General features: G+C 44.5%; 1 protein-coding gene across 1 annotated transcript in view; it reads right to left on the bottom strand.

The window, feature by feature from the left end:
- The window catches only part of KDM4C (lysine demethylase 4C), a 385835-nt gene that overhangs the window by 278471 nt on the left and 95099 nt on the right, over positions 1-12265 (bottom strand). Inside the window, exon 7 of the mRNA XM_054986639.1 lies at positions 2373-2476. Coding sequence (XP_054842614.1) covers positions 2373-2476 — 104 coding nt within the window. The remainder of the gene's footprint in view (positions 1-2372; positions 2477-12265) is intronic.

Genomic DNA, 12265 nt, shown 5'->3' with positions numbered 1-12265 from the left:
ACTTCCTTTCCCTGTCTCTGATTCGTTAGTTTAAAGTGGGCTGTTAAAGACTGCAGTTGCATTTCACTTCTCGTTGTACATCCTGGCCAAGCAAAATAGATGTGCAAAGCCTTGTGCATTTTCTGACTGTGTGTTCTGGGGGGGGGGGGAATGGCGAGGGTTGTTGCCTGGGGAGGGGGGAGAGACAGGGAGAGAAGTGGAAGTGCCAAGATGAAGAGCTGCAAAGATTAAGATTAACGCATCCGTGCATGCCCACACTTAGTGAGGTTTCCCTCTGCTCCCCTCCCCCTCCAACTGGCTCCCTCCCTCCTCCCCATTTCCCCTTCCTCCCTCTTCAGGCATAGTGGTAAGAACCCTTCTTCTTATGTCGTCCCTGATGATTGGCAGAGCTGACAGTGATGGGCAGGGTGCTGCTATCGTGACACAACAATGACACCCAGCAGACCAATAGGAAGTGAAACAAAATACTTCTGCATTGCACTCACCATCGATTTAAGGGAAATAAAATGAGGCTCTTGTCATCAGGGCAATGGCAGCCAAGTCCCTGAAGCTGCTCAGCACAGCAGCAGCGGCGCTGCTCTATGCCTCTCCATACCTGCTTGTGTCCTTGTGTGCGCATCTGAGTGAGTGCAAAGTGCTAGTGGGTGGGTGTGAGTGTGCACGCATGCAGACATGGTTTTGGATGAGGAGCTCTATGTGGATATGCATGGGGTACGTGAGGCCCCCCCACATCCTTCCCCTCCTTCTCTGCTGTCTCTTCTACGGGTTCCCCTCCTTCTCCCCTTTTACCTCGTCTCCTACCCAGCTCACTCGGTGCCCTGAGCCCGTGTCCTGCCCATCTCATGCCAGCCCCTGCCATCCACCAGGTTTTCCGAGACCCTCTGCATCTTTATTTCTTCCTGTCAAACTTCCCCAGCGACCCGCACCACTACCATTGTTCATGGCTCCTGGTCAGTGGCAGCTCCAGAGCTGGAGGAGGCAGCGGCAGTGGCAGGAGCCTTGGGAGGGCCACCGCTCCACTGTGCGCTGCACCTCCCTGCTGCCTCCACGGCCCCTCAAAGGCCTGGTGCAAGCTCCAGGGAGGCCCAGCACGCCAAGCCACGGAGACGACTCACATTTTATCCTGGGGAAAGTGCACCCACTGACCAACGGGCTGTAGCAGCAGGGCCTTGGGAGGGCCATGCCCGTGCAGCCCTCCCAAGTCCATGGAGGTGGCAGGGAGCCCCCCCCTCACTGTGGTCCTCTCGCTGCCAGCATGGTGCACTACATTGGGCTGCGGCATTGCACAGGACCTCCACAGTGCAACGTGATGGGCCTTACTGCTGCCACTGTGGTGGCAAGGCCACTCATCAGGCCGCAGCACCACACAGCCTCTGCAGCACCTTAGAATCCTGGGGCAGGTGACAGAGAGGCCTTGCGCTGCCCTACTAGGGCCCCGCAGCAGCCGCAACCGCCAGCAACTGACTTCTTATCCTGGCGCAGGCGCTCTCACAGACCTCTCAGTGCGCCTGCACCAGGATAAAAAGTGAGTTATTGGCAACACAGTTAGCCTTTTATATATAGTAGATGTTTTGGATGGATTTTAAAAAGGATGATACAAACACACATATAAACCAACAACTTTTAGATATAATAGCTAAAAGTGAAACCATGTCCAGCAGCAATATACCTCAGACTATCAAATTTTTCAGTTTCTTAAGGGCTCATAAGCACATTTAACTCAGACTGCCAAACTTATGGTTTTAAGAGGAGCATTTAAATGCTATGATCTAGATTCAGAGGGAAGAATGGAAACAAACTGTGGTAAAGTTTAGTTTTGTTTCGATACAATATTTCTTCATTCACCTCTGAAAACCCAATTTATGCCAGTGGTGGAGGGAAGAACTGCCAATGAAGGCTGATATTACACCCCATCCTAAGCATACTTACTAGAAAATGAATGATCTCAATGGAACTGAACTCAGTTCTAAGTATGAACGTTTAGAAGAGAGCTATGAGGATTCTATGTGTACCAAGATTGGAATCTTAGTAATTATACAATGATTAGCCAGAAGTAAGAATTTTATTGCTCAAACATAGAGACACACATACACTCATGCATAGAATATGCCATTCTGAACTCCATAGAGGAATGTAATGAAATTGCACTTGATATGCAGGAAGGAGGAAGAGGGTTAGAGGTAAACTCCCTTCCTTTACACACCACATTGCTTCGATATCTATCTCCACACAATGCAGGAATAAAAGCTAATCATCCTACTTTAAAATTCAGTCCTTGAGTTGGAATCTGTGTCCAAATAAATTATGTTTTCAAGCATCCTGTTCCTACTTTGATATATAAATAAAGAACCAACATTTTATTGAAAACTCACTTTGTTAAAGGGAATTCCATATTTTTTCAAAATCGAGGGAGAAATTAATGTCATCTTATGGCGCAGAAAGGCATCACATCCTTGAGAACTGCTTGGAAAGAATCCTAGCAAGACAAAAGAAGCAGAATTGTATCAGATAAAATGAGTACAGATCATTTTAATTGTTTGCTTAATTTATAATATTCAGTTATATACTTCCAGCCCAGTTACATTTCCATCAACTATTGTACATTAAGTCACTTTCTTCATGAAAATAAAACAGGATTACACTTACCTATAACTGTTGTTCATTGAGGTTTTCTGTTCAGGCACACATGGGACTGTGCATGTGCAGGCCTGCCAATCGGAGATGTTTTGCAGCTTTTAATCAACTAGAGGGTGCCTCCTCCAACCAGAGTGCATGCACAGCTGCTTCTTGTCGAAACTCCCTGTGCTCTGGGAGTGGTGGTGTTCACATCCCTCAGTTTCTCCTGAGCTGCCAGACTCTCCAGGTAAGTAGTGAAGAGTACACAGCAGGGCAAGAGGGAGGATACGTGTGCCTGCATAGAAGAACTCAATGAAAAACAGTTACAGGTAAGTGGAACCCTGTTTTTATTGTCTTCTGTGCAGTCCCACAAGGGAGATTAGCAAGCCACTTACCCAAGGAGGAAGATTGGGCTCTTCACTGGAACAACAATTGAAGGACTACAGTTTGGTGTAGTGGTTAAGAGCACGGGACTTTAATCTGGAGAGCCAGATTTGATTTCCCACTTCTCCACTTGAAGCCAGCTGGGTGACCTTGGGCCAGTCACAGCTCTCTGGAGCTCTCTCAGCCCCACCCACCTCACAGGGTGTTTTGTTGTGGGGATAATAGTATACTTTGTAAACCACTCTGATTGGGCATTAAGTTGTCCTGAAGGGTGGTATATAAATCGAATAATGTTGTTGTTGTTGTTGTTATTGATCCACTGCTGCCCTCTATTCTTTTGAGCACACCAAGAGCATAATGCCTGATGAAAGTGTCAGCTGAAGTCTTATGTTGCTGTTCTGCTTATCTCCTGCAGGGGTACCCCTCTAAAAAGTGCCATTGAAGATGCTCGCAGCCTGGTAGAGTGAAGATGGACTTCCAAAGGACAAGATAGATTAGCCTGCTTAAAGCACAGTTCAATGGCTTGGACTACTCACGTTTTCTCTTTATTCTGACCTGCATAACAAACAAATAACTGCACATCTGATCTAAAAGAGGCCGTATGGTCCAAATAAAAGAGAATCATCCTTAATACATCTAGTATGTGAAGTACCCTTTCAGCCTCGGACAGTGGGGCAGCTAAATACACTTCAATAGACGAGATGGATAGACCATCTTGTTCGAGCTTAAATAAGTATTCTAATATCTGTGCTAATGAGTAATCATAAAGGTCCAAACCCTTATTTCTGGGCCAATCAACAAACGTGTCCTGTTTGGTGGCATAAGTCTGGTGTTAGGTTTCCTAGCTTTCAGCTACCCCTTCTGGGAGTTTCCCTACAAAACAATCAACCAGGCTGTCAGTTTGAGTCTGGGTCATGATATTGGACTCCCCTGTAAGTGAGTAGATGCGGAGTCATGAGCACTTGTTGAAATTTGCCTCTGGCCAGCTGTAATAGCCGGTGGAACGATGGCAGGCAATGCTGGAACAGAAACACTACAATAGCATTTGTTCCCTCAGCCTGTATGTTGCTGACCATTTGGGCAATTAGAGGGATGAGAGGAAAAGAGTAAATTAGGTATTCTGACCAATTTAGTTGAAATGCATCTCCTAAGGACACTGGATCTAATTCCGCTCTGGAGCAGAATAAGGGAGTCTTTCGATTCTCCCTTGTGGCAAACAAGGCTATATCAGGGAAGCCCCACTGTCGGAACTCAATTCTTTCTGCTCAGTCTGTCTGCAATGAGGTTGTTCACTGCTAGGATGTGGATGGCCTGAAACGATGCACCCTCTCTGTTGGCCCATTCCCAAATGAGTGTGGCCTCCATACACAGAGTTTTGGAAGTCATGCCTCCCTGTTTGTTTACATAGAACATAGCAGTGCAGTTATTCATGAGTTTTTGAACAGTTTTGCCTTTCACCATATCTGCAAAGAAGATAAGCGAATAATGTAGCGCTCTCAACAAAACATTAGTATGTATCCTCTGTTCACTTTCCAGATATTTGCCATAAGTAGAAAGGCACAGTGAGCACTCCAACTGAGTATGGAAGTGTGACCTCAATCTTAGGTGTGCCAAAATGAACTCCCTCTAGCAAGTGTGAATCTATTGACTACCAAAGTTAAGATTTGACTATAGTCCTAAGTAACAAAAACAAGGAAGCCCACTAGGAAAATATGAGGTAACCAAAAACAAAAATGTCTCCAAATAAGCAATTAACAATGAGAAACAGGAGTAAATAGTATACTGTATACTATTTATTAATTACTGACTGTTACTATTTATGAGCTATTGACTGTTGGTTATGCTTTGCACTTTGCCATTGTATTAACACATTGACTCCTGTTTCTCCTTGTTAATTGCTTATTGGGAGACCTTTTTGTTTATAGTCCTAAGTATACTGTATTTCCTATCCTGAGACTGTACCCCTAGACAGTGGACTGACAGGAACCAGAGTTGAAGTCTCCTCATCTGCAGCCTGGCTAAGTGTATTATACCTGTTGTAGCTGCCATGAGAGCCAAGAGTCTGAATCTTTAGTGCTGACCAGTAACTACAGGCTGTCCAGGATCTGACTTGGAATTGTATCTTCTGTGCTCTCTCCAAAGTTGAAAAGCCTTGTTTAGAGAAACATCAAGGACTGCTCTTATAAATTGGATGCTCCTAGAAGGGTTCAAGTTAGACTTCTTGAAATTTATTACAAGTCAGAAGTTACGGCACATTTCTATTATCAATTTTATCTGCTTCTGGAGCAGGTCTCTGGAATGGGCCAATATCAGCCAATCGTCCAAACAAGGATATAGTGAGCATCCCTGGGTTCTAAGGTGGGTGACTACCACTGCCAAGCATTTCGTAAAGACTGTAGGGGCCGCAGTCAACCCAAACAGTAGAACCTGGTATTGGTAAATATTCTCTTCAAATGTAAACCTCAAGAATTTTCTATGAGAAGGATGGATGGAAATGTGAAGATATGCATTCTTCAGATCAAATGAACTAAGAGCTGGGGGAAGTAATTGTAACACCATTTTAAGAGTCACCATTCTGAATCTGGGGGGGTGTTTAAGTTTCTTAAATTTAATATGGGTCTGAAGCCCACATTTCTTTTTCTGGACCAGAAAAAGCCTGGAATAAAACCCCAATTAGGATTCGGATGCGGAGATTTGCTGAACTGCGCCTTTCTCCAATAATGCTCTCAGCTCTATGGCTGGAGCAGGTGAACAGTCCTGTGTAAACTTTGGAGGAAGACTCAGATGCGGTAAACTGTCAAACTCAATTTTATAACCATTTTCAAGTATCTCCAACACCCATTAATCTGAAGTGATAAGGCCCTGTGTTGAATGAAAAGGTAGAGTCTATCACCAAATGCTACACATTGTTCCTGTTCTAGTCAGAACTTTTTCGGTTCTGAGCCTGATCTATGTTAGAAGACAGGTGGGTACCCTGCCTTGATTTATGTGGTGGCTTCCTTCTTTGATACTGCCCCTGGTTAACAAGGGTTGAGTAGCTCTGAGGATACTGATATGGTTGGTATCTGTAATAATGGCCCTTGTTGTCTGTGGGGAAGCCTTGATCCCAATTGCTAGTTTGGTGGAAGGATACCATAAGACCTCAAAGTCTGTTGATCTTTTCACTTCTGCGAGAGGTAGTCATCAGTTTTTGCAGAGAATAGCATTTGCCCCTCAAATGGCAATTCCTCCACTCTGCTCTGTGTTTCCAACAGTAACACTATTGAACAAAACCATGCATGCCTCCTAAGCGCTATAGCCAATGCCAATACTCTAGTGGATGAATCAATCATGTTCCTGCCCATATTGATCTGCTGTTTGGACAACTTCAGTGCCTCTTCCTGGATCACTTTTACCAGTGTTCTCTGGTGCTCTGGCACATGGTTGTTGTAGGTCACCAGAGGAAAATTTGGTAAGACCCCATAATTGCTATGTAATGTGCAATCTTTACATTAAGGGCTGCTGAGGTGTATATTTTCTGTCCAAGCTTGTCAAGTTTCTTCCCTTCTTTATCGGAAGGTGTGGAATGAGGTCCCTGTCAATGTCTGGATTGCACCTCCTCGGTGACTAGAGATGACAGTGTGGGGTGAGTGAACAAGAAAAGTCATTTATCCTCTTTGATCATACAAAACCTCAGCCCTTTTAGATGTAGGCAACATTGATGCTGGTTTCTCAGATAGAGAAGACATTACTTCTACAAATCCCTCAATCACAGGGAAGGCAATATTGGCTGGGTTCTCACTGTATAAATGCTAGAGTATTTTATCCTTCAGTTTAGGTTCCATAAATGATATCAATGTCCAGCAATTTGGCCATATGGAGCATCTTTTCAGCATATAGGCGAAAGTCGTCAGTGGGTGAGACTGATCCTCCCTCTCCCTCTGCCTCATCAGGGGAAAAGTCAAGGGGTAAACTAGGGCTCCGTTCACCTTGATAAGGTTCAGGGTCTGACTCAGAAATTGGAATGCCATAGAAGATTTAGAGATAGAATGCTGGCGTCGATGTGATTTAGATTGTGAGAAACCTTCAAAGGCAGATCCGACCAACTCTGCCCTGAACAGTTCTCCCACATCAACATCATAAACTAAAGGCATCTCCTGGTGAAACCAGGATGGGCATCTGTGAGTACAGCAGGGTTGGCATAAGTCTTGCTTGAATCTGACGACTTGGCACCAGGGTTGCTCTCAGTAGCTCTTCCTCTTCCTCCAAAAAGGAGACAGATGGTAACTTAGAACACACTGAAGGTGCATGTGTAGCCTCAATTATTTCAACCTTGCATGGTTCCGCCACGATACTAATCACCTTACCAGAAGACTCCTGTTTGGAGAACTGACAGGACATATATCTGGCTTTCTTCCTTGGTGGCTTTGAAAACTGCAAAGTCTGTGCCTCTATCTCCTCGGATCTCTCTGTGTTCAGATCCAACCAAGCAGCTGAAGCCATGTGTGTCGTACGGGCTGGTGCAATTGAGGATTCCCCTGAGTTCGAGTGCTGTCAGATCGCAGACGTTTGAGTCAGATCTGAGTGGCTCAGACTGCCCATGGCAGAATGATGTTGTTGGCTCTGAAGCTGTTCTGGAAGGCTCAGATTCTCCAGAGTCGAATAGAGTTGTCAGACCCAAGACACCAATGTTAATTCTGAAGGGTTCAAGGCTCTCAACAATGGAGTGGATGATGACATCGGATCTGATCACTCAGCTAGTTCTGCAAGAGCAGCGGGTTTAGCAGCTTACATGGAGGGGCTGGTCAATGCTGATAAAGCCCATTCCCACAGTATGGCTTTGAGCCTAGTGTCTCTTTCCACTGGAGTGCCCCTTAGTCCTCATTTTGGTATTGCACTACACGCATCATTTTAAAAGGAATTTTACAGGCATTCTTCAAGACAATGAATGTCTCCGCTTAACTTTCAATCTCACTCACTCCATTAGGTATATCAAAAGCACAGAAAGAAGGCCTAATGCAAGGCAGTCACTTGCTGACTTAGAATCACAAGGAATTGGGAATGTGATACAGGTTCATCATCTCCATATATTTGGTCAGCTGATCCACTAACAGACTTCCATATCAAAGTTTACATTTTTTTTGTCTGAATGCAGAGAAAAGTGACTCTAAAACTTCTTCCTCTTAGACTTGGCACCAGGTCTTCTTAGCACTTCATAGCACTACATATCTTCTTAGTTTCAGGTGGGTAGCCATGTTGGTCTGTAGTAGAAGAGCAAGATTCAGGTTTAGTAGCACCTGAAAAACCAACTAGATTTCCAGGACATGCGTTTTCAAGAAGGGAGCCTTAACTCTCAAAAGTTCATACCCTATAAATCAATGTCTTCTTAGGATATTATCACCTGTACAGTAGTAAATAATGATTCAAAAGAAAAGCATTACTACTGCTAGTTTGCTTTTTATAAATAAAAAATCTGCAGGAAAAAACAATCCCAGAAATCCCCAGCCCCAGACTTACCTGGAGCTCCTGTTTGTAGCCCGTGGGAATTTGGGGGCACAGCACATGGTAATCACCACTATCCAGCTTCCGTAGGGCTGTACAGGCAGCCTAGATTAAAAATGCCTGGCCAGCCAATCAGTGGATGGCTGGCCAGGCTTGTAGTGGATGAGCCCTGACCAGCAGACCTGGAAGGTACAGTATTTCTTCTGGTCTGCCAGCTGGGTATATATTTGGGAGCTAGCTGGGCAGCTAGTACTTGGCTCTCGACTGGTTCATTATTATGTTATTTTCTGGTTGCTGTTTTCAGGTTCTGTAACTGGGGCTGAGGTTTGGGGTCTATGGTTTGTTTTTCTTGCTTTGTCACAACTTTAGATAAGGCGACTTTAGCACTGGGCAGAAATCCATTTGGAGGGGAAACTTGGTCTGGGAGCACAGCTTCCTGATGAGATCCCCTTAAGGGATCCTAGGGATGATGAATGGCAGGGACATACCCAGTTCAGGGGCTGAGGAAGTATACTCATTCCCAGGTGGCAGGGGATCCACACAAAAGTTTGCACCCATGTGGAATCCCACTTACTGTCATTCTGTGGTTTCCCTCCCTCAGCAGGTGGGCAGAGGAGATGAGGGGTTTATTGGTTGGCAGGTGGGTCAGCTGATGCTTGGATCCCTGACTTATGCAGCACCAAAGCTTCATAAGCTGTAAACCCATAAAACTGTGGCCTTTTAATTCCATCACGTTTTGTGTGTTCTGACTTCTGTCGTCTTGTCCTCGCTCCTTTTGATGCTGGATCTGCAATATATGCACTTGCCATTGGAGTAGTTTTTCTATCCCCAACCTATTTAATATAAGGTAAAGGTGTAAGCACTGAGTCATTACTGACCCATAGGGGGATGTCGCATCACAACGTCCCCCCATGGGGTTGTTTGCCATTGCCTTCCCCAGTCATCTACACTTTACCCCCAAGAACCTGGGTACTCATTTTAATATATTGGAGTCAACAAAAAAAAAACTCAGAAGTTCATTAAGAAAACTCTGATCCAGGAAACCATGAAAACCACAAGATTCTTCCCAACAACATGGAGAATATTTACCTTAGCACAGAGAGATGTTATACATGACAATATCAAAAAGGTTAAGATTAATTTTAGAGATTTTAAAAAGGATTTCCTTTAAAATTTGTGAAAGTTTGTGTTAGTTGTCTATTTTTTAAAAAAATAGCTCTGTAAAGAAACCATACCGGTCTAAGTTATTTAACATGCAAAAGGAGGGGGATGCCTCTATGCAAAAGAAACAGTCTAACTTGTGTTTCGCTCTAGATGTTGTTAAAGAGTTAAGTTAGGGCATTCAGTCAAAGTAGTTCCAGTTATTTTTCTTTGTACAAGTCAGTAGGGTTCTATATGGATGCAGGAAAGCAGCCTTGTAAAATAACGTCAGATGAACAATTAATTGCAGATAGCTTCATGCAAAAAAATGAACATAAGAATACTATAAAATATGCAAAAACTTCCTTCATTTGCCCAGTAAAATCCTATATAGCGTTAGATATTTTTTTGAACAGTACTGGTAAGATGCAAAATCTTGAAATGCAAAAAAGTGAAAATAAGTCATATACTTCAAATGAACTCATTGCACTTTTTAAAAATCTGTAGGTTTGTGCTGCATTAAATAAATTAAGTTTTAAATTAAAATCAATGAAGAAAGAAGTGTTTAAATCTCTTTTTATATGGATTTTCAATCAGGGCCTTAACAAATGTGGTGAATGGTCATAAGTTAATTTAAATTGGAAAACCACTGAAGTAAGGTAATGGTATATTAAGGCCAGCATATCAGTTTAGAATATATATTTATAACAACCCTGAAAAATTATGCCCTACATCATCTCAGCAGGAAAAACACATAATGCACAATATAAGATACATGCTTTCAAATACATTTGTCAGTGAATATTTAAGGTTATATTTGTAAAACTGAGGGTTGGGAGGGTTGCACAAATGATACACTCATCAGTCGTAGAATCATAGAATCACAGGGTTGGAAGGTACCTCTAGTGTAATCTAGTCCAACCTCCTGCAAAATGCAGGAAATTCCCAAATACCTTCCACCCGCCACACACACACAGTGACCCTTACTCCATGCCCAGAAGATGGCAAAACTACATCAGGATCCCTACCCAACCTGACCTGGGGAAATTTGCTACCTGACCCCAAGGTTGCGATTGGCTTTACCTTGGGCATGTAAGAAGGGGCCATGAGAACTAAGCACTGTTGTAACCCTTCCTGATAGGGATGCCAGACCCCCAGCAGGGGTGGGGGATCCCCCGCCACCGCCCTGCCCCCATACCCCACCCCCACTTACCTGGCCAGCAGGGGGCATGTACCTTCCATGCATGCTCCCCTGTGGTGCTGCACGCTCCCATGCTCAGCAGCCACCAGGATCAGGCCCGTTTTGGCCTGGATCGGGGCCACTGCAGAGAGCGGGAGCACTCCTGCGCTCCACAGTGGCCCAAAACATGCCTGATCCATGCCAAAACGGGCCCAGAATGGGCCCGTTTTGGCGCAGATCGGGCCCATTTTGGGTGGCTGCAGAGAGCAGAAGTGCTCCCGCACTCCACAGCAGCTCAAAATGGGCCCGATCCGCGGGCAAGTTTTGGGCTGCTGTGAAGGGCGGGAGCATTACTGCGCTCTGCAGCACCCCCCAACCCAAGCCCCTGCAGAGTATGGGCGCGCTCCCATGGCTGCATGATGATGTCACTTCCCGGGAAGTGACATCATCACGCTTGCAGGAGCACACGCTTCACACAAGCGCTCCCCCCCTCAAAGGTAAGAGTCAGGCCGCAATCCCCCGCTGGGAGATTGAGGGGGCCTGGTAACCCTACTTCCTCATCTCCCTCTCATGATATGGCTATGTCCACAGAATAAGCATTGCTGTCAGGTGGCCATTTAATTTAGCCTCTGCTTAAGAACCTCCAAAGAAGGACAACCCACCACCTCCCGAGGAAGCCTGTTCTACTGAGGGACCTCTCTAACTGTCAGGAAGTTCTTCCTAATGTTCAGCTGAAAACTCTTCTGATTTAATTTCAATCCATTGATTCTGGTCTGACCTTCTGTGACAGCGGAAAACAACTCAGTGCCATCCTCTATATGACAGCCCTTCAAGTATTTGAAGATGGTTATCATATCACCTCTCAGTCATCTCCTCTCCAAGCTAAACATATCGAGCACCTTCAACCTTTCCTCATGGGACTTAGTCTCCAGACCCCTCACTATCTTCATTGCCCTCCTCTGGACATGTTCTAGCTTGTCTATATCCCTCTGAAAATACAGTGCCCCAAACTGAACACAATACTTTAAGTGAGGTCTAACCAGAGTAGAGTAGAGCAATACCATCACTTCGCATAATCTGAACACTACTTCTGTTGATACAGCCCATAATTGCATTTACAGTTTTAGCTACCATATCACACTGTTGACTCATGTTCAGTAATAATAAGACTCCTAGATCGTTTTCGCACATATTACTGCCAAGACAAGTCTCCCCATCCTATAATTATGCATTTGATTTTTCCTACCTAAATGCAGAACTTTGCATTTATCTCTGTTGAAATTCATTTTATTTGTTTTAGCCCAGTTTTCCAGCCTGTCAAGATCATCCTATACCTTGACTCTCTGTTCTACCATATTTGCTACCCTTCCCAATTTAGAATCATCTGCAAATTTAATAAGCATTCCCTCTATTCCTTCATCCAAATCATTTATGAAAATGTTAGACAGAATAAGTCCCAGGACC

Source organism: Eublepharis macularius, chromosome 8, assembly GCF_028583425.1.
Source record: "Eublepharis macularius isolate TG4126 chromosome 8, MPM_Emac_v1.0, whole genome shotgun sequence".
Lineage (NCBI taxonomy): Eukaryota > Metazoa > Chordata > Lepidosauria > Squamata > Eublepharidae > Eublepharis > Eublepharis macularius.
The sequence above is the reverse complement of the archived record's forward strand: the minus strand, read 5'-3'. Positions and strand labels throughout refer to the sequence as shown.